At 37.0% G+C, this 27,595-nt stretch overlaps 1 protein-coding gene across 1 annotated transcript; it reads left to right on the top strand.

The window, feature by feature from the left end:
• The first annotated feature begins 3,284 nt into the window (after positions 1–3,284).
• On the top strand, positions 3,285–26,049 carry LOC145766267 (spliceosome associated factor 3, U4/U6 recycling protein-like). The gene is made up of 24 exons (XM_082577943.1): positions 3,285–3,521; positions 10,243–10,368; positions 11,616–11,721; positions 12,207–12,277; positions 12,479–12,592; positions 12,706–12,811; positions 13,213–13,349; positions 13,610–13,765; positions 14,078–14,209; positions 14,970–15,075; positions 15,216–15,308; positions 15,674–15,848; positions 16,306–16,504; positions 17,071–17,197; positions 17,654–17,737; positions 18,194–18,292; positions 18,593–18,655; positions 19,068–19,153; positions 19,564–19,695; positions 19,963–20,028; positions 20,440–20,592; positions 21,111–21,203; positions 22,025–22,116; positions 25,674–26,049. The coding sequence occupies exons 1-24, from the start codon at positions 3,393–3,395 to the stop codon at positions 25,849–25,851; spliced, it is 2,823 nt and encodes a 940-aa protein (XP_082434069.1). The 5' UTR covers positions 3,285–3,392; the 3' UTR covers positions 25,852–26,049.
• Positions 26,050–27,595: the final 1,546 nt, after the last annotated feature.

Genomic DNA, 27,595 nt, shown 5'->3' with positions numbered 1-27,595 from the left:
GATGAAGCATAATGCCATCCAACGATAGTAAAATTGTTAGAATCCGAGCAGAAATGAGAAAGCTACAGCATATTTGGTGGAGGCAGTATTCATCGATCACAGCAAACTGTGGGCGGCTAATACTGAACCACGATCGAATCGCCTTGGAAAAAAGCTTCTTCGAGCGGTTACGTTTGAACAACGATTTCTCGTTTTGTAGATAACATATAAACGTGAAAGTTGGTAGGTTAATAAGGCAAGACATACTCTTTTAATTTGTGTTGGTTTGGTATTTTTATTGTAAAAATTGAATTGCTGAGAATTGGTACAAAATAGTAAAGTTTAAGTTATCGCTACATAAATATAATGCCTACTTTAGATTGGCAATTAATCAATTCGAGTAGATGAAGCATAATGCCATCCAACGATAGTAAAATTGTTAGAATCCGAGCAGAAATGAGAAAGCTACAGCATATTTGGTGGAGGCAGTATTCATCGATCACAGCAAACTGTGGGCGGCTAATAGCCTACTGAACCACGATCGAATCGCCTTGAAAAATGCATTGGAAAAAAGCTTTGTCGAGCGGTTACGTTTGAACAACGATTGCTCGTTTTGTAGATAACATAAACGTGAAAGTTGGTAGGTTAATAAGGCCAGACATACTCTTTTAATCTGTGTTGGTTTGGTATTTTTATTGTAAAAATTCAATTGCTGAGAATTGGTACAAAATAGTAAAGTTTAAGTTATCGCTACATAAATATAATGCCTACTTTAGATTGGCAATTAATCAATTCGAGTAGATGAAGCATAATGCCATCCAACGATAGTAAAATTGTTAGAATCCGAGCAGAAATGAGAAAGCTACAGCATATTTGGTGGAGGCAGTATTCATCGATCACAGCAAACTGTGGGCGGCTAATACTGAACCACGATCGAATCGCCTTGGAAAAAAGCTTCGTCGAGCGGTTACGTTTGAACAACGATTTCTCGTTTTGTAGATAACATATAAACGTGAAAGTTGGTAGGTTAATAAGGCAAGACATACTCTTTTAATTTGTGTTGGTTTGGTATTTTTATTGTAAAAATTGAATTGCTGAGAATTGGTACAAAATAGTAAAGTTTAAGTTATCGCTACATAAATATAATGCCTACTTTAGATTGGCAATTAATCCATTCGAGTAGATGAAGCATAATGCCATCCAACGATAGTAAAATTGTTAGAATCCGAGCAGAAATGAGAAAGCTACAGCATATTTGGTGGAGGCAGTATTCATCGATCACAGCAAACTGTGGGCGGCTAATAGCCTACTGAACCACGATCGAATCGCCTTGAAAAATGCATTGGAAAAAAGCTTTGTCGAGCGGTTACGTTTCAACAACGATTGCTCTTAAGTTGAAAATCAATAGGCATTCCGCTTTTACTTCTATTCCGCGTTTTTGCACCCTTCCTAAAAGTAGTTGCGTTTTTTTGCATGACGTCACACTTTTTCGTGACGTCACTGACCAAGGCGGCCGATCTTTAACCAGCACCTTTTTTTCTCGATCTTTTCAGTTTGTTTGTTTGCGGAAACTCTCATCAGTGACTTTGGCTTTTTTTAATTTTTATTTATTTATTTTTAAATAGGCTCTGGTCTTTTAATCTGAAACGCTATCTGACCGGTCTTGACGTCACTATACAGGCACTTTTTTCTGTTTCAAAGCAAAAGATGAGAAGAAAACAAAAAAGTGCCTATATAAGTTCTAAATTAACAATTATTCAACTGGATCAGTAGCGCGTACAATAGGTGTGGGGCTGATGTTCCAGAGGGAATGAGTTCGATACTGCCCGGAAGCATTCTTTTTTTTAAACTAAATTTTGACCCGAAGTGACTCAATCGTTAGGCTGCTGCATTTTTGTGGTTAATTTTGAATTTGAGTAGCTACAGCCCAATTTTTTAAGTCTTTTCAAATATGAGTAATACAGTTAGAGTTTTTTTTTATTTGCTGGAATTTGAGAAATTCTCTGGGTAATTTTTGTTCGTCATAAGCAGGGCCGGATTTAGCTGATGGGGAGCCCGGGGCACTTTTAGATCGGGGGGCCCCCGTGCAAAAAAATTTTTCGCGCCTACGTTGCGAAAATCCACCTCTGCGTCTACAGTAGCATCAATCCAGCACTGCACAGCATTTTGCAGAAACTTCAAAGGCTGAAAGGAAGAAAAAATAACACAAAATCACATTTTTTCCACGTAGGGGGGCCCTTCAAAAGTCGAGGGGCCCGGGGCACCTGCCCCCTCTGCCCCCCCCCCTAAATCCGGGCCTGGTCATAAGAGAATGTGACCGTGTTTGTCGAACAACTCATTACATTTTTGCTCTCAACAAGTTAGAAATTCAATAGTTTTATTCAACTGAATCAGCGGCGCGTACGATGTTTCTCGGGCTGGTATCCGCAAGGGTATGAGTTAGATACTATCCAAAAGCATTTTACTTCAAACTAAATTGTCTGCTAAAAAACACTGCATAAAAGGGTGTCCGACAAATTGTTCGTAAAGCAATTGTTTATTAGCAATTGTTTGTAAAACAATTGTTCGTAAAATTAATTTTTCATAAAACAATTCTTCCTAAAGCATTTTTTTCGTGCATGCAGAATTTGATGTATACGAAGAAATGCTTTACGAAAAATTGTTTTACGGATTTCATTTTACGAAAAACAGTTTACGAACAATTGCTTACGAACAATTTGCTTATAACCGCCTAAAAGTAAAGTTGACATTGATGAAACCATTTTTTTTAAAGAAGTATTGTGTATGACTTTTTACAGCCACCAATCTAACTTGTTAAGAGCAAAAATGTAATGCGTCGTTCGAAAAACATGGTCACATCCTCTTATAACGAATGGAAAATTACCCAGAGAAATTCTCTAATTCCAGCAAATTAAAAGCACTCTAACTTTGCTACTCATATTTGATAAAACATAAAAAATTGAGATGTAGCTACTCAAATTAAAAATTGACCACAAAATGACTAAGTTACTTCGATTCAAAAGTTTAGTTAAAAAAAGAGTACTCTTCCGGCAGTATCGAACTCATTCCCTCTGGAACACCAGCCCCAGAACTATCGTACGCGCCACTGATCCAGTTGAATATAATTGTCGAGTTTAGAACTTATATAGGTACTTTTTTCTTCTCTTCTCGTTTTTTGCTTTGAAAGAGAAAAAGAAAAAAGTGCCTATATAGTGACGTCATGACCGCTCAAATAGTGTTTCAGTTTAAAAGACCGGAGCCGGTCAAATAGCCATTGCTATTTTTTCTCGATTTTTTCAGGGTACTAAATGAGGGTACAAATGGTTCAGGGTACGAATTAGGTTGCATCCGTTTCAGAATATATTAAACATAATAAGATACAGTAGTTGTTCAGTGAATAAACTGTAATAATTATGGAACAAGAGCACAATAATGAACAAATTGCAAAAGAGGATTCTGCATCTGATGACGAGAGCATGGATGATGAGGATGAAGTAGAAGATGCAAAAGATTTGGAAGAAATTGAACTCTTAAACAAAAAGGTGATTAACTTAGCTTAAAAATAAGCCTCGACTACCCCATTTTATTTAGTTGTAAAGTTGATGCTTTTTAATGTATTTTGCTTTTGGGAACTGCAAAAATTATATTAAATTATAGCATAATGATCGGGTCCACGTCTTTTAGGCGCAGACAGTTAGGCGCCGGTCAAATAGGCGCGCACACAGTGGCGTTAGGATATTTAGGTGCGGAGCACTGTGGCGCCCGTTCATTTAGGTGCTATTCCTAGTAAAGTCCGCAGATTGTATCAACTCAGCTTGGGCAAAACCTAGTCGGGGTTTTGACGGAAAACTAAGTTACTCTTCAAGTCTTCACTTAAGCCTACCACTCGCTTGAATATAGGCTACGGTATATTTTTTACTGATGTTTACTGTTTAGTGTAGTTATTATTTGACTTAACTAAAAGTGAACTCACTCATGTTCGGAAACTTGAATAATTTATTGATAAAGCTGTCGCCGACGCAAACCTGGACTAACAACAAGTAAATGGATGGATGGTCATTTTATTTTTGTTTGGATGCGAAACGCAGAAACATACATAAAACAAAAACTGACAGTGTGCATCCAATGAGAGAGTGCGAAAGACCGTAGCCCTGAAGGCGTAGGAGGTCGTCGAGTCTGCACTCTCTCATTCAAATAGTTATACAAAAGAAAGTATTGCGTTGTTAATATTCTTGCAAATTGACACAAAAAAGAAGAAGGAAGGAAGAACAGAAAAAAACAAATACAGATACTACAAACAATAATAACAATTAACATAGTCAGGTAGTGGATGTCGTTTTTATAGCTCTTGATTATTGAAGAAGTGTTTTTTGCACATTTTACTGAAATATTTGAAGCCTTTGTTCATGTTTTTTTTCATATTTTGAGGTAAACAGTCCCATACCTTGATTGCCATGCATTTTAAACTTTTTTGAAATAATTGGGTATTTGCCAGTTTAGTATAAAGTGAATTGGAACTTGAACGTCGGGTGTTATACGAATGAATAGATGATACATGTGTAAAGAAAGTTTTGAAGTTTTCCGGTAGTTTATTATTATAAAATTTGTACATAAATTTGCTTATTTCTAGTTTATAAGTAGAATTAACAGTTAGTATTTTATTTTCTTGATAGAGTGGCAGTAATTTAGTTTTCATTTCAAATGCTCCTGTAACGATTTTAATTATCTTATTTTGTCTAACCTGAATTCTATTCAAGTATTTTGTGGGTGCGCATCCCCAGTTGATAATTCCATATTGTAGGTGCGAGTGTACAATGCTATAATAAATATTGATTAGAACTTTTCTAGTAGTGAATTTTCTAAGTTTGCTCAGTACGCCTGAAGAAGAGGATAGTTTTTTCGAGAGGCTATCAATGTGTTTATTCCAGTTGAGTTTGTTATCTATTGTGATTCCTAAGTAGCGCGTGTGGTCAACTTCTTTAATTATTGTATCACTTAATTTTATTTGCATATCGGAGAGTGTAGTCTTTTTATTGTTAAAGAGTATGTAGTTAGTTTTACTCAAGTTGAGTGTCAACTGATTGTTATCAAGCCAAGTGTAGAGTTTACATAATTCTTTATTCATTATCGGCTGGAGGTTGCTGGTAGTATTTTGAGCCAAATAGAGAACTGTGTCATCAGCATACAGTAGAGTTTTCAAATTAGTTGCATCGGGAAGATCGTTTATGTAAACTGAAAACAAAAAGGGGCCAAGTACACTGCCCTGAGGAACTCCAATAGTAATATTTGAGCGAGAAGAGTTGATTTCCCCGCCATGTACATATTGCTGCCTATTGGTTAGATAGGAATGAATAAGGTTTTTAACGTTTCCCCTTACGCCATAATGATTCAACTTGTCGATTAAGATTTCGTGATTAACTGTATCAAATGCTTTTTTGAGATCTATAAATACTGAGCACACAATGTGATTGTTGTTTAGTTCATTTATGATATCTTCATGGAAGTGAGTAATTGCTAAATTGGTTGAGTAGTTTTTGCGAAATCCAAATTGCAAAGGGGAGAAGAGTTTATATTTGTCCCAGAAATTAGCCAAGCGTTTGTGAATGATTGTCTCAAATATTTTGTTGAAAGGCGATAAAATCGATATCGGTCTGTAATTCTGAGGTTCCTGCTTGGAGCCTGATTTATAGATAGGTATGACTTTGGCTATTTTCAAAGCTTCAGGATAGTGTCCACTAATCATACAGTTATTAAAGACTCGGGTAAGATAAGGAGCTATTAAGAACTTGGAGCTCTTTATAATAGTCAAGGGAATGTCGTCGTATCCTGGGGACTTGTTATGCTTGAGGTCATCAATTATATTTATTACTTCGTTATTATCTGTTGGTTGCAGGCTGACGGAAGTAACAGGGCTAGACCGTCCATTTTTTAGAGTATTTCTGTAATTTGTGCTTATTTGTTTACCTTTGGCTAGTTTATGACCAATATTCACAAAATAGTTATTCATTTCCTCGCAGATTTCTTCTGGTTTTTCTGTAGTTGTGTGATTGTTAAGCGAGATTTTGGATGGTAATTCATTTGTTTTGTTTACGTATTATCTTGTTGATAGTCTTCCAAGTATCTGAGAAACTTCTACCTAGTTTGAATATTTCTTTGTAATAAGCCTTTTTCGCTTTGGTTTTTATGCGAGTTAGTTTGTTACGAAATTGCTTATATTCATTGTGTATTGTGGGATCCTTATTTTTGAGAAATTTTCGAAAAAGTTTATTTTGTTTTTTGATAAGCTTCAAGATACGATTAGAAATCCAAGGTTTACCTGATGAGGAATGTTGTTTACGTGTTTGTTTAACTTTAGGAAAATGTAAGTTTGTTAAGAAGATCATTTTAGCAATAAGCCATTCAATACTATTACTGCTTATTGCGGTTGAAGTTTGAAGGTTAGAGTCAAGATCAGCTAGATATTTTTCAAGCCTTTGTGCGGTGATTTTTCTAATCAATGGCCTCGACTGCTCTTTATGTGATGCCGTAAAGTTTGTTTTGACCATAATGGGCAAGTGATCCGATACGTCACTTGAAATTACAAAGGGTTTCATTTTATGGGCGTGTAAACAATTGGTGTAAATGTGATCAATAATTGTGCTAGTAGTTGTAGTTATTCTAGTTGGTATGTTTATTAGTTGCAACGCACCCGCAGCGGTAACTTCATCAAAGTAAAATTTTAATTTATTGTTTTCTTTATACTTTCCAAAGTCGATGTTGAAATCACCTAGGATCAGATACTTCTGTTTAGGTTTGAATGATTTAATCAAATTAATAAAGCTTTCCTAAAAGGAGCCTATGTCGCTAGAAGGATGGCGGTAAATCGATCCGACGATAAGGAACTCATTGTTAGGCAACGAGATTTCAGCCCAGACGTCTTCGCAGTTTTTTAAATTAAGGCGGAGAGTGTCAAGTTATTGAAAGTTAATTTATTTGATAAGTAGATACCAGCTCCTCCTGCTTTTGTGCTGGAATTCACGTTAATTAATTCGTACCCAGGAAGCCGAACGAGACTTTCAGTGCTAGTGGTTAGTCGTGTTTCAGTCAAACAGAGTATATATATTGGTTTTAAAATGTCAGAAAGGAGTTGATCTAGTTTTTCTATGTTTTTATTTAGACTCACTATGTTAACATGACAAACAGTTAGATCTGATGTCGTGTTAGTAAGTAATTCTTTTATGACACTGGTGGTTGTGTGTTTTTCACATACATTTCGATAGTTACTACTAAAGTCTTCATCTATTAATTCCATAAGCATACCGTTGTGGTATTTCCAAAACAGGTAAAAGTAATAAGTAAAGAAAAGACAAGAGGAATAACAAATACACCCACCATCACAGCTTTTTTAGATCGTCTTCTTTGTTAATTATAATTGAATCGAAACCATCACTCTTTCTCACATATATCCGTCCATTTGTAGTCCAAACATATCGGTATTCTTTGCTTTTTGTTTGCAGAGCCAGAAAAGCCTCTTTCGTTGCTGTGTTAAATTTTCGTTGATGTACAGTTCTCTCATTCCTTCTATTGGGAATACTTGGTCTCGAGCAGCTTTGCGATTTTTATAGATGCGGTTGCGCACGTTGCGATTGCTGAAGCGCACAATGACCGCAGGTGGTTTCGCATCATCCTTCTGTTGTAGTCGATGTGCTGCTATAATTTCATCTTCTTTTACTTCAACATCGAGCTTGCTGGCCAGTTGAACAACGATATTGCAAATGTCTTCATTTTTTCCTTCAAATGCCGAACACGCTCATGAAAAAAACAATATGTATATTTTTCTGTTCAGTATAACATTTTGTGTGAAAAGCATTGCCGGACACAGCAGCTTCACTCATTGAAGCCAACACTAACAACAAGTAAATGCACGCGCAGTCGCGCATTAACAAAACAACATATTTTTTGTTCAATATAACATTTTGTGTGAAAAGCATTGCCCTACCTGCCAAGCTGATACAATCTGCGGACTTCACTAGGAATAGCACCTAAATGAACAGGCGCCACAGTGCTCCGCACCTAAATATCCTGACGGCACAGTGTGCGCGCCTATTTGACCGGCGTCTAACTGTCTGCGCCTAAAAGACTTGCTCCCTAATGATCTCGGTTGGCCATAGGTTTGACCTAATAAGTACTTTAAGATTGGCTTCTTGGTATATAGTAATGCTGTAATGACAATAAACAGAAACTGTGCTATACTCAAGTAATATTGAAAGTGTACCGTAGGTAAAATGAGAAAACATATGAAATACACACTTGCAGTTTAATATTAAATTAACACAGTTTTGTTTAACCCTATCTTAATACGAGCTGTTTTCGTACATGGAAAGCATGTCACGGGTTATCTTCTCCCCATGCTAATTAATCGCTAATAAATGAAGCTATGAAAATCACAGAACCAAAATATTTTACAAGGTAGCTAATAACCATGTATAATTGTGTATTGTGCTGATAGAAATTAAATTTTTACTCAACAAATTTATTAAAATAATTCAGATAATATGAAACCAGGGAAGTTTCCAGAAATATTTAATAAAACTACCATTTAATGTTTTATAGGCAGAGAAAAATTTTTCTTTTTACATTGAGAAATTCCATGTCTGACTACTTATATGGCTGGAAGATGGAGACTATCGTTTCTTCGACTTGTTGTTTTTCTTTAGTCATTGCAAACAAACTGTACTTCAGAAATGACTGCAAATAAGCAGGCACTAACCGATCAATGCAATAAACAAAGAAAAACAAAACACATACACTGCTTCAACGCGTGACGGAAACCTACCAGAAAATTACCATTAGGCATTGGAGCGTGTAAAGCAATGTTGCAAAACGCGTTTTCGAATATCAAATTCTCATCAGTGCAACTACATTTATGAACACAATAACAACGGTTAAATTTAAACTCAATACAATCCATTACAAGATGATAAGGACATATTCTCAGTGTTCATATTTTCAATATTCAATTAGTAGTTTTATTAAATATTATTGAAATAAAGTGTTTGAGATGAAAAAACATCAGAAAGTCGGTTTTTATTCTAATTTCCCGAAAATAGCTTCAAAATTGAAATTTTTGAATTATAACTAAACTAAACAAAAAATTGCTTGTGCTCATTAATATAATATAAGGCATTTTTTAACGTTTCTACATTTCAAAATAATTGCACTACCATTTATATTGCACTAACATTACCATACCGTATTTACTTGATTGTAAGCCGCGCTTAATTGTAAGCTGCCCTTGATTGTAAGCCGCATGTGATAGTGTTAAAAATTTATTGTAAGCCGCCCTTGAATGTAAGGCGCAAATACTGTTTACACGCAAAGCTGAAACTGTTTACATAAATAAAACTGACAACTCCTTTTTTTCTTTCGAATGCACGTCATAAATGCATGTGACAATTTAAAATGCATGTCACAACTTCACAATTGTCGGCATCAGACAACGCAGTACGGCAAAACATCTATGGCAAAGTCGACAAGGAAAAAGGCAAAAACAAAAAAGAAAAATGTAAGCCGCCTTTGATTGTAAGCCGCCCTTGAATTTAAGCCGCAAACATGATGGAAAAAAAACTTTATAAGCCGCGGCTTACAATCAAGTAAATACGGTATATATAACTAGGCCACCATTGCACAAAAATATCTAGTCACCTGAGACAAAATGCTTATTGTGAAGGTCAGGAATTTAGAAAAATGACCAGTTTAGGTGTAGAAAATTCACAAAGAATAAAAACTAAAAGTCAAGAAATTTCACAATTCTAATATATTTCCTTCTGTGAAATATTTCAATAATAGAATGGGGCGCCCTCATAAAACCCTGTGTCGCTACAGATAGGGTTTATTCGTTCGAATTAAACCTTATTATAGACTTCATAAAGGTTATTGTTAATTGAAGTAATGCTTTTTTGATATGAAGAGTCCAGCCCAGGTGTAAAACGATCAAACTAGCAAAACCAACTTTTCGAGTAAACTGAAAAGTAAGTTTGACTTTGAGATTGATTGTTTTGTGGCTGAACCCAGTTAGTTTAACGCCTTATTTTGAGAGATATTGATCGTTTTGCCGCAAAAAAGGCTGCTAATTTAAACTTTTGATGTCAACACAACGAGAGATGGTAAAATTTAAAAATCACAAATAATGGAGTTTGATCGTTATGCACCTGGACTCTTCATGTATGTGCTATCAAACTAGAAAATACTGAACTTTTAAAAATATAACATATGCTTATTCAGATAGAAAGTTCCCCATACATATATCAAGCTCATGTTGATCGCATAGGACTTTTACGAAAATGTGGTGAATTTGAACAGCTGCATGCTGCAAGAAGTGCCATGGCGAAGATTTTTCCATTAACTCAGGTAGCCTTAACCTGATTTGTAAGCATTTTCATAAACTTTTTAGACAAAAATTTTTAATACAAATTAATATACCTGTTTTGTTTTTTGTTGTTAATTTAGAAAATGTAATGTATTAAGTTAACAAAATGTGGCTATTATGTTTCTCGGCAGCCGATTTGTAGCAAGAATAAACAACGATAGACATCATGTTTCGCCCATGAGGCTGGGCTCGTCAGTATCGCACCGTATTCTTGCTACAAGGGTATTTGACCGCCGCTTTACCAGTCCGTTTAACTCTTATCTTTGTGGAAAGAAAAGAGCCAACAAAACCAGCGAGCGCCAGGGGAGGACATTGTGAAGAAAGGGGCATTCTTCCCGGCTATCAGCACAAGGCTGAGCACTCACTAGTACAGCGAGCAGTTGCAATTCGCTAAATGTTTGGGCGACACCTTAACTCTCGTAACAAAACGGCTTTCTGACACAGCAGCCTCAAGCTTTAGTTGTAATAATAATGGCAACGACTGACTAACAAGTGACAGAGGCTAGAAGTACAACAGTATCTCTAATTCTACTATAGTACCATGGCCATGAGTAAACCTTGAAAAAAACACCTTGACTACCAAAGTAAACATTTAGCTTTTTTTCAATGCAAGAAAGACTTTCAAAAAAATGAAGGTTGCAAGTAGCGCATGCTTTCACCAATCGTCGTCGCTTGAAGTTGTAGAAGCGTCTTTCGAAATTTGGCATCGTCGAGTTGGCCTACCTCGTGGACATTTTCGGATGCCACTAACGGATTTCTGAGAGAAATATGTGCACATCTAAAAGAGTGTGGGACTGGGTGTTGTGGCTATACGCACACTTCTTCCATTTTCATCCACTTACTTGTGCGAAAATGGTTTTTCTACTCTCGTGAACATAAAGACAAAATCTAGAAACAAATTTGGATGTGAAGCCGATCTGAGATGTGCATTATCTGCTACTAATCCCCAAATTAAACAGTTGGTATCCACTAAAAAGTTACATCCTTCGCATTAATGCAACTTACCTGGAAATCAATTGCTGTTCTGCTTAATGTTTTTTGATTTTGAAACAAGGTGTGGCGCGAATTTTTTAGAATTATAAAAGGGAGTCGTGTCTCAAAAAGATTAAGAACCATTGATCTAGAGTGCATATATATATATTTATTTGCATATAAAATGAGTATTGTATTTAAAAGACAATTAAAAATCATATTGCTTCACTAAAAACTTGTTGTTTATGTACCGAAGGAGCTTTGGACAACCTGGCTCCAAGATGAACAAAAGTTTGCCGAATCTGAAGAGGAACATAATGAATTGCAACAACTTTTTGAAACTGCCGTTAAAGATTATATGTGTATGGAATAATGTTGAATACTTTGCTATTGAGTTTTGTCATTAAAAGTGACAGTAATTCTTTGTGATTGTTTGCTTAACAAATTTTGTGAGGTTTTTTCATAAGATGAATTTCCATACTTCTATTTTTCTTGATGATGTGCTGAATTACTTGCAATGTTCTCAATGTTTTTACGGATTAGTTTTACCAATTGCATATAGCAAGCTGTAGTTAAATGTACTTAATTTTTTGTACCAGTTGAAGTTGACTACTCAGATTAATGCATAAAACAACCACTAACCAGTAACCAAACAATTGACATCACAGTGACAGAAGTGAAAGTGATTCATTAACTTTCTGACCGGTATTAAGCAGATTGATTGAAAAATATCTAATTTTAAGCATTTTTTTAGAGAATTTATTTTACTCTGCACTGATAAATGTATGGACAGTTGAAATGGTTGATTTGAGATTTTTAGTTAACATCTTCAATCTTTATTTTTTAGGTCCTGAAATCTGGCTTGAATACGCGCAGTATTCCATACGATACATAGGAAAGGAAGGTGGCTTTGAAAAGGTGATTTGTCATCAGAGTTTAGAATAGGCCTACTACTCCCACAAATAGTGTCTTCAGCTTACTCAAATATAATTTATTAACACTAGCAGTATGGCATTACAATACGCAATTTAAATATTTTATTTCATTTTATTGTACTTTTCATTGTTATATCACCAACAAACCCAGATAAACTAAATTAAAGTTTATATTATTTGAAAGATCCGCAGCATTTTGGAAAGGGCACTGTCATCTTGTGGGCTTCACGTTTCCAAAGGTGCAGCCATTTGGGAAGCATACAGAGAGATTGAAAATGCCATTTTAGTTACAGTGCAGGTAAGTGGTTTCATAGAGGATGCTACAGTTTTCTGATACTATGGTATGTTACTCCTCTATGACAGTAGACATAGTCTTTCACCAATTTGCAGCACCATTTTCTTACTTTACAGCCATCTCCTGGCAGTGTTAGCTCAGCTGAACAAAACGACCTCTTTGAAAACCAAGTTGCTAGAATTGGAGCACTCTTCATTAGACAGTTAGCCGTTCCTTTAATAGGTGAGTGCATTATTCAATTTATTTAACGTTCACAGACATTAAATCCATTGGTGTTAAAAGACTAATTTTCAAGCTAGGCAAGCTCATCTTATATAACTCTGAATTGCACTGAAATAGTGGCATCATTTTCAAATGACATTGTCATGCCGGCATTATTCATTCTTTCCGTGATGTTGAAGACAAGATCTTGTAGTTGGTGTATATCTTGCAACGAGGTACTGCAGTGCAAGTCAAATGCACTTGTTGTTAAAATTTATGCAGTTGGATTTTCAATTTTTGGTGCTTGTTTACTAAATGTTTTTAAAAGAGATTTAAAATGGAGTTTATTGTAACTAGTAACATGCCATGCATAAATTGGTTTGTTTAATCAATTTATGTCGATCCTACTTTTTCACCACCAGGGATGGAGGACACTATGGAAGAGTATATGGAATGGAGGAAGGCGGCGGAAGACGGAGAGGTTGCGCAATCAACAAGAGATTCCTACTCGAAAGCCTTGAAGTTACTGAATGAACTAATCCCTCTTGAAAAAGCCTTGGTGCGTAGTGACACTGTAGCACTTCCGTTTTGAATGCAACAGTGTATTTTTTCTATTTGTTTAAAGAAAACAAACTATTTTTTGCGTTGTGAAAACACAAATATTGCTGAGTCAAATCGTGGCATAGGTGACACCACACAGGTTTATGCTGGACTGTTGGCATGGGGCTGATTGAAAAAAAGATATAAAAACGACTGATTTGCTTGGGTGGGATAATTATTGAAAAGCATACTTTTATACTTATTTATGTTTTCTGTCAGGAAGATAAAGATATACCAAGCCTGGAAACGTATGATTCCTACATCACCCTGGAGAAGAAAAGTAACGACCCGGCTCGGATTCAGTGCATCTACGAACGAGCTATCGCCGCAAATTGCCTCAGCGCTGACTTGTGGCAAGAGTACTTGCAATACTTAGTACGTATGGTGCTTCGTTTTAGTCAAAATTTGTTTGTTCAATGAATGGACTACGCAAAAATATGATTTGCTGAAAATGTTTTACTAAAATCTTCAGTAGCGTCGTTATTTTTTAAAGTAGCATTTTGTCTTTTCTTTGCGTTCTGATACCTTGTGATATTCCATCTACACTTTGTAGAGATAAACCTGTAATCAAATTTCACCTTGCTAAGCAAAGTTTTGCCCAATGCAAAAGATCTGTGACTGTTGCTTCGACTTGAAAACAAAAGGTGTTACATAACTTGCAGTTCTTTAACTTTGCTTTCATTACAGAGCAGGACACTGAAGACCGGTCCAATCCTAGTGTCTGTGCACGAGCGAGCTGTGAGAAACTGCCCCTGGAAATCAAGCTTGTGGCAAAATTACCTCCTTGCACTGGAAAAAACGCAAGCCGATGTCGAAAAAGTAAGATCTACTGTATTTCAAACATAAACTGTTGCTTATGAGTTTAAATCGACATTCGACAGCGAGTTTGACATAAACTTTGTAATAACATGTGTCAGTCATCAGTACCGTACACTACAGTAATGGAACGTAATGAGCCCTACAGTAATGAACCCTGGAACGGCAATCGAAAGGTCGCCGGTTCGACACCGTTCAAGAGCATGTGGCTGTGTCTTTGGCAGGACACTTAAAGGCATGCCTGTGAAGGTGGACAAGAAGATTGGCTTCCTTGCCTCCCTGTCCACTTAATCTAAATCTTCAACTACTGGGTGTAAGCCTGGATACGACAAACAAACAAAAAAACTACAGTAATAATCAAGTACTGAACACATCCAATAAAGAGCAATAGTGTGTTTTCCTTTTTATTAAATGTGTTTGGCGTCTGATGAATGCTGCAATGTGGCCGAGTGGTCAGCGCCTTCGGCTCTAGTACTGGTAGATCTGAGATCGATTCCAGGTCAAATCATACCAAAGACTCTTAAAACGGTACAGATTGTGTTCCTTTTTGCATAACGCAGTGAGAATAAGTCGGGTAATAAAGCGATGGCATCTAAAATACGATACAAAAATTAACAAGAGCCCTGTCGCTAAAAGACCTCAGCAGTTGTAGAGCAACAATAAATAAAACCATAAGTTTGTTATTATTGCTGTACTGATGAGGATCAAAAGCTGTAAGCAGAGTTGTGTCTTGCAGCAATTGTGAAACCTTCTTTGATTTCAGTTGGAGGCGGTTTTCGACGAGGCGTTGTCAGTTGGCTTCCAGTCACCTGGAGACTACGCTTGTCTATGGCAGACTTATTGCGACATGTCAAGGCGAAGATATTGTGGTAGGCTATTGATAAAATGAGTTTCACTAAAGTTACTTTTAATTATCAAAATTAATTCATCTGGAAGTGAAATTAATTGAAGGTTCATTAACTTGAAACCAACTATCGTTGTAGCGATTTCAACTTTTTGATTTCTGCAGAAGGCCAAGAGAAAGAAAAAGACGAACTGGCCAGATTTTTGCGAGGAACTTTTGAAAAAGCGACCACGTATCTTTCAAACACTGTCTTACAAAGTAGGTGTGAAAGTTACATTATCATACATACATATTAGTATACTGTACATACATAAAACAGTAAAAATCTTGATCTTTTATGCATTTCTCAGTTGTCACGTGTTCCATAATGGCAAAATCTGTCGTTTTGGCATTGATTGCCGACGATCATCTACTCCGCAAGAAAACTTGATCCTTTTTCACATTGATTTAACGTCTGCAGACATTGATTCAATGTGAAAAAGGACTGATTTTCGGCTGCCTACCTACAGCAATCGACATCGCCCATTGTCATGATTCACTTTAAACAAACCAAAAATTGGATGTTAAAAAACGAAACAATGTTTACTACGTTACTTTTGTTATTCATTTGTTTTATTTTTCAGCTTTCAACGAAACCGGGGACGCAGACTACACCTTGTGGTCATACTGGGCGTTGTGTGAAGCAAGCTGCTTGAAGAATGTCACAAAAGCCCGGCAAATATTGGACAACGTCATGGCTGATGACGTAGAAGCACGACGAAAGTGGTCAATATGGAAGGAATATTACGATATTGAAAGGTAGTTGCAAGCATTTACCTGAATTATTTAAATGGCGGTACCCGGTCATTTGGTCGACAGGACGTTTGGTCGACAGAACGATTAATTTTAGGGTTAGTTAACTAACCTTAACCCTAACTCTAACCCTAGCCCTAACCCTAAAATGAATCGTTCTGTCGACCTAACGTCCTGACGACCAAATGTCTTGTCGACCAAACGTCCTGTCGACCAAATGTCTTGTCGACCAAACGTCCTGTTGACCAAATGTCTGTCGACCAAACGACCGTACACCCTAAATGGCTAATGGACGTTTTTACTTATACAAGGTTTTGCCTTTCCCGTTCATTGGTACAACAGATATTGCAAATGCAGCTAGTGTAATATTGTCTTTTTTGTCCCAAAAAACTAATAAAAGACAAATTGTAGTTAGAAGTTTTGCATTACACGAAGTCCTCCAATTCATTTCGATAATTCTTAGGTTGTATGGCGACTTGGAGCACGCAAGGACTGTTCTTCGTCATGCTGCGCAGTCCGCGGCCGCTGATGACGGAAGTGCCGAGGTTGCCTGCTCATATCTGATTAGGTTTGAGAGGGAAAACGGAAGCTTAGAAGATTTGGAGGACGCCACAAGAAAAGTAGAGAGCCGAATGGCGAAAGTGCAAAAGCGAAAGGAAAAGGTGATTGGTAGTTGCGTATCACCCCAGATAGCAAATCAGTCGATTTTTACATTGATTCAACGTCTGAAGACGTTTTACTATTCATGTCTAAGAGTGTTCGTTTTTTTACCATCATCTTTTCTTCCTTGGAAGAAGGGGGTTATGGTTGACGTAAACCAGAACACTGTCTTCTTCCTTGTGATAGACTGGTGAGCATGATACTGGCCTTGACCTTCTTCATATCAAATATATCAGGGGAGAATGCTTAACCATCTCGGGCTTGGCTTTTATGTCTTTGACAGTAAATTTAAATGAATGGTAGTGGCTCACTGGAAGCGCCTCTCCAAGCGAACGTTGTATTTGACACACAAGCATCACTTTGAATGAAGTTTTACACTGTTTTGAGAGCCAAGTTCTTACACCAAGTGAATTTCATAATTTAACCTTTTTAAGTTAGTGTTTTATGCAGCATCCCGCCCTCTAATAAAAATTTAAAAGATATGGCAATATTATTGCTTCGTACAGCCTTGTGTTTGATGATGAGGATCTACGTAAAATTTCAGATTTTTTTTATATTTCTCATTCAGGCCGCCTTACAAATTCAAGAAAAACAAAAGCGTTTCGAGCAAAACGGTCAAATGAGGAAAAAGTGGAACAAAAATGAACAAAAGAAATCGCCAGAAAAACCTCGAAACAAGCGCAGCATGCCGAAAAGTATGTTATTTCAAGTTTAAATATCTGATTTTTCTCGATGTTTAATTCTTTCCATGTTCCATTGGCTTCAATATTTTACGAGACTACTTACAACACTTTTAATAAAAAACACGGTCCTTGTGATTAGGTCATGCGTGTTTCGAGAACCATTCGAAATTCGACTTATCTGATCCACAGTTTAACTATCCAAAAAGGCAAAAGCTTGTCCAATCCACAGTTTAACTACCCAAAAAAGCAAAAGCTTGTCTAATCCCAGTTTAACTATAAAAGAAGGCAAAAACCTGTCTAATCCACAGTTCAACTATCCAAAAAAGCAAAAGCTGTTCTCAATGGTTACGCATCTCACCCATCTTCATAAAATTACTCTTGCACCCTTCTTCTGTTCAATCCAAGACCACATCGTTGTGCGAAAGAAAAAAAGTTTCACTCAAGTTCTATCATCTTGTATATGTTCAGGTGCCGGTGGTGACAGTGTTCCTGAGAAACGGCCGAAGACCGACGCTACCCCCCCAGCCAAAGATGACTTCAAGGCACCATCAAGTTGGTATTTGGTTTCAGCATTCACTGATTAAATTAATGAGCCGTAACAAGATTGTTACATAAAAACGACGTTGTTATCTCAGTGTATCAACGTACGATTACTAACAGTTGTATGAAGTATGGAACGTTTTTTTGCTGGATTTAAATCAGACTCATGCCAGTTAAGTGACATTTGTCATTTTACGACTGCGTTGCTTAGTGGTGAGAAAATCCGACTGTCGTTTGAAAGATCGCCGGTTGGACCCCGTTAGAATAACCAACTATGTGTCTTGTGACGAGTGAAGACAGTTATAACATGCTTGGATTTGCACACGAAGATTAGTTTCCACGTCTTTCCAATACAATCCTCGTGTTGAAACACTGGGCGCAAGCTTTCGATCCAGCAAAAGTATCGCTGTAACGTAACCGGCCGTCTGATAGATGTGAAACGTCATTAATGGAAACTGTATTTTTCAGGCTTACCTATTCGCTTCGTGAAGCCTGCAATGAGGTCTCAAGAACAGCCTGTCAAAGCCACGTTGAAATCTACACTACCTCCCCCTGGTTTTAAACCAAGTAAGCTGAATTTTGAATGATAAACTTTCATCTCCCCTAAGTTCACTACAATATTATTCATGTGAAAAAAAATTTTTTTTCACTGTATTTAGATGCTTTAAGTATCTGCTTTACGTGGATCCCTTGTGGACTTTACGCCCATCCAAGGTTAAAAAGTGTCGCAAACCCCCCTCTTTTTTAATATTATTCATGTTGTAGATTTTTGTTAGAAAATTTGTGGATCCATTGTAGATTTTTGGGCCTGCAATCACACAGCACTTTGATTCTTTGCATTTGAATTCTTTTATTTCTTGTTGGCAGAAGAAGCAAAAACCTCGGATGTTTCACAAAAACCTCAGATCCCTTCAACGGACACTTCATTTGGTATTTTGTTTTGCATGATAATAATTGTTCCTGTTTCATTTAATGATATTCCATGATTTGTAAACCTTGCCATTTTACCAGCGTTTTTCGGATGTAGTTGAATCAAAAGTTTTTTATGAAGGTATTTTTCGAATTTTAACAACGTTTTTTTTGTTTTCATTTAAAAATTTTAACGATGCTACGATATAGCCTACAATAAATTTGTCATCTATTCTATATGAAAAGCTACAGTGATCGCATTTTCAAACCAAATATGATTTTATCACAACAGTGCGAGATTTCAAAACCTGTATGTGTCCGTCCAGGTGAGCAATGCCTTAGCTAAAAGAAATATTAACGTTGCGTCTACTCAACATCGCGGTACGTTATATCAATGTAATATTTAAAGATTTTCAATTCACACATTTTGCAGAACGAACACCCGAAAGTGAAGCCAGAACCGTTTTCTTAAGCAACTTGAGTTATGACCTTGAAGACGTTGAAGAAAAACTAAAACAGGCAAGTTTTTCAAACGCAAAGTTATTTTTGTGCCTCACGACATAATAATAAAACCAATATGATTTGGTTCTGTTATCATGAATTCAACACAAAAGATCCTGATATTCTTTGAGTTTTCTGGTAACAGTATCTCCCTCCATTGGCGATATCCTTTGTATACAAAGTCTACCACGTACTGCATGTTATGGTGTCGTTTCGGGCTAAATTGTCATCCAATGTTGTTTCTTCTTCGTATCACAGTAACCATTATTAACATTGCAAACACAGCACTCAATGCCAAGTAGCTAATTCAAGTACTTTAATATATTTTATGCATAAATGATTTTTGTTCTTGAGCTGGTACGACCTAACCTCTTAACCATCATGGAAGGTTACATTCTTCAATCTTTAGCGACGCAATTTTGTTGCAGATATTTTCACCTTGTGGAAGCATCGCTTCCATAAGGCTCGTGCACGGGAACAAAGGCGATTTTAGAGGTTACGCTTATTTGGAGTTCCATGATAAATCGTCTGTCTCTGAAGCGCTGGAACAGGACAGAACGGTTGGTGCACATATTGATATGCAGCCATTAAATCAATTGTTTTTGCGTTGATTCAACATCTGCACACGCTGACTCAATGTAAAAAAGTCTGATTTTCTGACTCGGTAAACTATGTCTGTAGCTGGGAATTAATTTAACTTCATAACCGGAAGTCGTTTCACTTTTTACATTAGCTTTTTAGTTTGGTTCGTTTTCATATTAGTTCTAATTTTGTTTCTATTTTAACGGCATTTTCACTTTAAAAAGCGATGTATATTTTTCTTCTAGCCTTTGAATGGGCGACCCATGTACGTATCACCTGTTGTGGACAAAAGTAAGCATCCTGACTTCAAAGTAAGTCACAGCGCCTTCAGTGCACAATCGAAATGTTTTCAGTCATAGTAAATAAAAGCAATTGTTTTCACACTGATTCAACGTTTGTTGCATTTTTTTGTTGTGCTTGGCCTAATAGTCAAGTGAGCCACTCCATTGAAGCTCTTCCAACCGTTTAAAGCAACCCTTTATTACATTGATTCAACGTCTGCAGACGTTTGGTTTCAGTTTCTTTTTTATATTTATTGAGCATCTGCAGACGTTGTATCAATGCAGAAAGAGATAATTTTGCTATCTAGGTTGTAGTTACGCAACGTACACGTCATTAAGCTGTCATCAACGTCATCACGCACACGTCATCGACGTCATCCATATAAACAATCATTGTCGTTTGTGTCTGCTGTTGTTTCTTGATTTTATTTATTTATTTAGATTTTCAAGTATTCGAAAGGAATGGAAAAACACAAACTGTTCATTTCCGGCCTCTGCTTCGACACCACTGAAGAGAAGCTTCGAGAAGTATTTGAGGCTCATGGTCCTTTGGTATCTCTTCGAATTGTCACCGCTAGAAATGGCAAGTCAAAGGTAATTTTTGCCCACACAACATCTTCTTTACGTCGATTCAACGTAGTCAGGCGTCTGTTTCATATCATCTCAGTGATCAGTCCAACGTCGAGTTGTTGTTATCCACTCAAAACATCTCGTGTTGATTCAACGTAATCAGGCGTCTATCTGATACGATTTCGATGATCGTTTTCTTTTTTACCTCGTGTGTACTAGGCCTAGGTTCGATGCCTGATCGAGCACTTCCTAGGACCCCATGGAATTTATCATCATCATTAAGTTCCTTCCTCTCGTCGGAAAATTTATACCGCACTGAAAGAGTAGCAAACGAGGAGCTAAAAATGAGATGGAGAGACGAGATTTACAAAGAATGTTGGGCAAAATCTGGTACACAAAAGCACACGATCGACTGGATTGGCAAGAAAAGAGGAAGGCCTTTGCTCAGCAGTGGGCTACCACAGGCTGAAAATGATGATGAAAGAGTAACACATCTGCGCTGGATGCAGTTCCATTTAAAGTCATATTTCTATTATTTCCAGGGTCTGGCTTACGTGGAATATCAGAAAGAAGCCGATGCGGCTCAGGCTGTCATCAAAACTGACCAAACAGAGTTGGATGGCTTCACAATAAAAGTAACGCCCCAGACAGCAAATCAATCGTTTTTTACATTGATTTAACGATTGCAGACGTTGAATCAATGTAAAAAAATGGTTGCTTTGCTGTCTAGGGTAGAATTTTTTATAGAATAATTTCACTCTCACTTATACAAAGGGCTTGTCAGAACTAGCTTCACGTTGAGCAACGCTGAGTGTGGCTTTCAGCAATGTGAGCACATGTGAGACTCTTGTGTGTTAATAACTCATGTTCTTGTTGCTCAGATAGTCGTCTTCCGACCAGTGTTCCACCTTACGTAAATGTGATGCTACATTATTTGCGTAATATCTGGTCATTTGCTAAGCAAATTGTAACGTTATACGTTTGTGTAAATAGTAAAAAGTTTATCACTGTATAATATGTCCAGTTGTCCACGTATATGTAATACGGTCTAGTCAACTTGTGCGTAAACAACGATAAACAACGTTGGGAATCTTTTTCCTCGGACTGACAAAGCCTTGGTTGGTTATTCCTGATAGTTTCGCATACTTGTAGAGGCTCTTGACACGGCCGGTTACCGAGATTGGCAGAGTGAAGTTTTCCGATTGTTGAAGTGTTGTTGCCGGGAAATTTTTCCATTTATTAGGTGCCACTGAATGGAGAGCAGTCCTGAAATGCGTTGCTCAAACGCACACCCCTAGAGTCGAACTTGCGCTGCGTGATCTTGAGCCGGGCGCGTAACCACTGAGCTAACGGGGCGAACTGTAATTCAAACGCTTTTGTCGTAAGATGTAATGAAAATTTTTTTTTGAATTTCTTGTTTGAAAACAAACTCGCTACAAAATTCTTTGGTTTTCAGGTTGCTATTAGTAACCCGCCACCTAGAAGTCGACCTGGTGATGACAGGGGGAGAGTTCTGGGGGGAGGTGCGAGAACCAACACAATTGGCAGGTATGCGTTAAAACTGGATTAAGATTTCAACTGGGTGGAGCTGAGTTGATGTGAAAGGCGTGTGCCTATCGTTCATCATCGTCCAAGTTCACAATACGTCATAGCATCTTTTCACATATAAACTAGGTGGGCAATTGCCCACCTAGTCCCTTTGCTTGCCCACCTAGCCCTTTCTTTGCCCACCTAGTTTGAAACTAGGTGGGCAATTTTTAAGACTTAATTTTTGTTTAAGTTAGATCCAAATTTTATTCAAGTTAAAGAATGAACAGCTAAATGGAAAGCTTCAGCATACATTTAGAACTTATGAGCCTACCTTTGACCTTATACTTATAATATCCTTAATTTTCCATTCAAGCAGATTAATTAGCAATTTGTGTTGTGAGTAGGCCTCAGGGCCTCCGAGAGAAATCAGGACTGGTCGGGAAACAATACGAAAAATGGGCCTCGCAAAAAAAAATTTCAGCAAAAATAAAAGCAACCACTTTGTAGCCTATCATGCGTTGCATTGCATCATATGCTTTAAGCTGAACTTGGCTTTCCTCAGCGTACAATTAAATTCCTCTGAAATTCAAATTTAGCTAGGCTACCTATCGTCAAGAAAAAAAACTTTCAATGTGAAAATCAACAAAAATCACTCGACTACACTTGCAGCAAAATTGCTATTGTTGCTCACTATTTTGTCTAGAAAAACTTGTAGCCTAATAGGCCAAGGGTCGTATGGTGTGCACATCTCATGTGCGTTGCAACCAGTGTTTAAAAATATCGGATGTGCTGTTCCATATCCACCACTGATTTGGTGGTTGAGCACTCCTTTCTTGACCAAGTGATCGATGTCCTGAATGTTGGATTCGCAGTGTGAACATCCAGGGCTGCTGAGAGTAGTCTACCCCACCTACCAGTATCTAATGTTTGGGCAGTTTGAGCTTGTTTGTTGATGATCTTGTTAGTTGTGACACATTCTTGTTTGTTTGTTGCGTGGAACAGAGCCGTTGTTGGGTCGGTGATAACGGCCTCCTCCCCTTGACAAATCTACGTGACAGGCCAGTAGCCTAGGCTATTGGTTTCGATCATGATGCGAATCGAATTTGTTCTAGCTGGTAATTTTAGTATAGAAATTGTATAAGAAATTGTAAACGCACAATACAGGCATTGAAAATAGCTCAACAAATCATTCAATCCGTTTCGGACCTTTTGCAATGCAACGTTACGGATCACAGCATCTTTGAGTAGAGATGATGAGGTGGTGCGTTCCGGTTTACAGCCCAGTTAAATTTACTGTGTAGATTTCTTTCAAAAGTACCAACTTATCCAAAATTTCATTATTGTAGGGGATATTATAACATTTTAAAATTTGTTCCACATGCCCGCAACTACACATCAGACATACGATGATATTTCCATAAAACTTCAAACTTATCGAAAATATGTTTGAGTTTGTTGATACATTTGTTAATAAACTGCCAACAGCTAGCGAATCCTTTGCAATATAGCACACAGTAGAATAAATATCATTTGTATGACTGAGCTGGTGAAGTGGAGTTGTTGGATAGTTCTGTCCCCAATAAAAGAAAATTCTTTTCATTTCATAGTTCCTACAAGAACTTAAGCTTGCGAGCAGCCAAGTGTATCCAACTCTTTCCAGCTTTCTCTAACTTTGATTATATCTTCCTATAATTTCATTCAATTCTTCTGATTATCCATTAAACAGTTCTGCCAGTTCTTTATCGCTATATGAATTGATTAGTCGTGTGAATTTCGTTTGGGACTGCAATCCACATCGTGTAAAGAAGCATAGATTTTAAGCAGCTCAAGTAGTCAACTTAAACTATGGGACAGCTTTCTTTAGAATTTCCTATCTGGCCGAGTTACTATCGAAAATGACATAAGCTTACAGTCGATCAATTACTCTTAAATTGATATGACATCTGGACAACACTGTACACTATGAACTCCAGCTAGATTTAAGCAATGCCATCCATCAGAAAATAGGCAGAAAGGTTTACTTCTTTTGATCTTGCTTGAACATCGTTCACCTTTCCAGACGTGTTAGATCAATATGCCTGGCCAACGCAGCTTTTGGAGTCAAGATTCGGTTGGTCAAGCAAAAATAGGCTACACGCTTAACAAAATCAATTTCTAAGTTAAAACAACAGAAACTGTTTAGTGATACAGAAATCAATAAGTTTAAAGCAGCATATTGTACGCCTTAAAGCAATTTAACATAGCCTACCTCAACACGAAAACGATTTGTTCTTGATTGTAGCATTTACAATGATCGAAAAATACTTGAAACATTTCACTCAAAATTTATTCATTTTTAAGTTCATACATTTTTATTTTAAGAGCAAAAATGGGCCCCCTTAAAAGTGAAAAAATAAAAACTACTCGTTTTTCCTTGACATCGTTATCCTAGGGGGAAAGTTGCCCGACTTCCTCCCCTCTCGGAGCCCCTGGTAAGCCTACCTCAAATTTACCGAAATTTGTTTCCAGATTTTCATCAAAATAAAATACCAGCTCTTTAGAATGATCTAATTCGCAAAGATTCAACTCATTATAATATTTTATCAGTTGTGTTTTATAGATTATCGTAGTTGTTTCTTTTTACTTTAGTACAAGAGACCTCTGCAACTAAATGTTTCTAGATTAAATTTTATTACATTATTATTTATAAAATATTGTGGGGGGGAATGAACATAGGAATCAATTATGGGTCTCAAAAGTTTAGTCTAGGTATAATATGCCTTTTTACCCACAATTTGCTTGAGAAATCTACATTTTTAAGCTTACATGTTTTACGCTCGGGAAAAAAATGCCCTTTTCCCATCATTTACGCGCAAAAAGTGCCCTTTTTAACATAACTCTTGCGCTAAAAGTGCCCTTTTTTGAAAATTTGCCCACCTAGTCCCAATTTGTGAAAAGATGCTATGCAATACGTAGTTAAAAAACAAACTAAAGGATCCGTGTCTTTAAACCACTTCGGGACACAATTTAATTGCTGAACATTTCCTCTACTTTTCATGTTACTCTTTGACACATGTGTCAAAATATAAAGATATTTTCACTACCGGTACCGACTCGATTGGCGCCGTGGGATGGCGCAGCGGGTAAGGCGCTCGCTTTCCAATCATGCAATCCTGGTTCGACTCCCTGCACCAGCTGGTTATTGATATGCATCGCTCACCTTTACCCAGGCTGTACTAAATTGGATGGGCGTAATTGATAATGGAAAGGCGGCCGAGAGAAAGGAACTGGCCACTCTATTCTCGTTAGTGCCAAAGGCTTTGTATAATGATAACCTTAGGCTATGTTATCTTTCGATACTTTGATTCAAGTACGGGACTTATCTTACCGACCAGATGGCCTAGCTTAGTGGCTGGAGCGCTTGTCTCTGAACTGGTAGGTATGGGTTCAGTTCCTATTTGGGTCATTTAAAAACCTTAGAATTTGTATTGCTTAGCTTGAACAGCAAGATTCGTTTGTAAACTGGTCGCTTTGCGTGATCAATGAAAGTTTATCTTTACATTTTTTATGCTCAGTGCATTTGCATTTTGTTTCAGCCGCGGTAGGGGTCGAACGCAAGTCAGTCTACTACCGCGCTCACTCCAAAAATCGGCGGGAAAGAGTACTTCCTTTAGCGGTGAAAGTCAAGTAAAAATCTCGATGGACAAGAATACTTCTGAAGTCGACAAACCTATGAGCAATAAAGATTTTTCGAAACTGTTTTTGAACAAGTGAACATCGTCAAACGATTTGCCAATGTCTGTAGTTTTGAACACACGATCTTTCAATGTATTTTCACTCTTTGTTTATATTGTGACGTGTTTACTGCAGTTTCAGTAAACTTGCGCAAATCTGAGGACTAACTTATTAGTCACTTTCCAGACGTTTTTAGCTTACATATTTCACGTAAATAAAACGCTTTCGGATGTCGAATTGTCTTTTAATACGCGCGGAATGTAGTAGTACTGCTTGGATTGGTATGACTTTAAAAGTTGCAATATTTGTATAAACCTTGAGGCTATTTTACATTGATACAATGTTTTTAAATATTGCACCAACATGAAGCAATATTTCCACTTGAGTTGGTGTTCTAGTTGAGCGAAAACTGGTAACAATAAGAATAAAGACAATTCTAGTGTTAGCTGTTAAGTGGAAGAAGGCAGACTACACCCTGTGATTACGGAACCCCCATCTAGAAAGGTAAAGCGGTCAGTTAAACATTTTAACAAAAAAAGTCTTGGTCCATAGAGTAGGCCTAATTGGGAAAAAATTTCAACTTTTGTAGAAGTTTAAGTTATTAACAATGAAGTGTTGAAATTAGGCTACTTGTTACAAGTCGTAATAAAAAGGATGCCAGTTCATAGAATGATTTAAATTAGAACGTCTGTAGCTTATGCCGATTTGAGAGCAAAAATAGGCGTCGCTGAACTTTTCGAATCGGCATAAAGGTATATTTTGCAATGAGCGCGTTGAATTTTTGTTTCGTAAGAACTTGAAAGCATTCTAAAAAAAGACACGGTTGAAAGCCTATTTCTTTACAAAGCTTGGTTTTACATCAGGAGAAAAATCTTAGGCTACGTTCAAGCAATTTCGCTGCGCGTGTGAAACTTAAACGCTGAAAATACAAAAAGATTTTTCTCAAGGTTTTTTTAAATTTAATAATTAAATTAGGCGTATTGCAAGATTGCGTACCACGGCAGGCTGTATGCTCACCCAGGATTGACTTTCCGTTACGAAGATGACTAACATTTCGTTTCAAAATAACTTTTTTTTATAGAAATTAGCTTGCTGTTGGACTAAAAAAGTTGTATGGAGCAGGCCTATTTCCAAAACTGCCAGTAATAGCCCATAGTCCAGGGCTCGAGGCCAACTTTATTTGATTTTGACTAGCCTATTGTCTAAAGTTTGTTGATTTTGTCCAGTAAACATGCTGGACAAAAACCCAAAGTTGTAACTGACTATCCCCACTAGTTCTAAATCTAGATTATTCAAGGGTTAGATCAGTTGTCTTGTGTTGAAACATTACGTTTGAACCAGTTCATATACTTCAGCTTACGGTACGATAAAAATACCAACAGCACGTTATTCATACTCAAGGGAGATACATGTTCAATAGAACTCAAATCATGTTTTCAAAAGAATCGTCAACTATTCAACTTTGATCGCTTTGGGATTTCAATGTTCAGCAGAGACAAAGTTTCTCAAAGCCTGTGTATACACTGACTGGTAAATGATTAATTTGCAATTGAATCCACTGTAGCTTGTCCATAGCCTACTACGTTTAATCAAGGCATGAAAACATAACTTATTTTTAGTGTTTATTAGTAAAGCAGTCTAGCTTCAGCCAAGATCATCCGGTCTCAGCAGTTCTGAAAATGTTTTCTTCAAGGGATATTTAATGCAACTTTTTGATTTGATTTAAAAAACTTTAATACGTAAATAAGTTATTTTTCGAAAAGTAGGCTTAATTCAAGTAGTC

The sequence above is a fragment of the Aplidium turbinatum genome, chromosome 3, assembly GCF_918807975.1.
Source record: "Aplidium turbinatum chromosome 3, kaAplTurb1.1, whole genome shotgun sequence".
NCBI lineage: Eukaryota > Metazoa > Chordata > Ascidiacea > Aplousobranchia > Polyclinidae > Aplidium > Aplidium turbinatum.
This window is presented reverse-complemented; position numbering and strand designations above follow the sequence as displayed.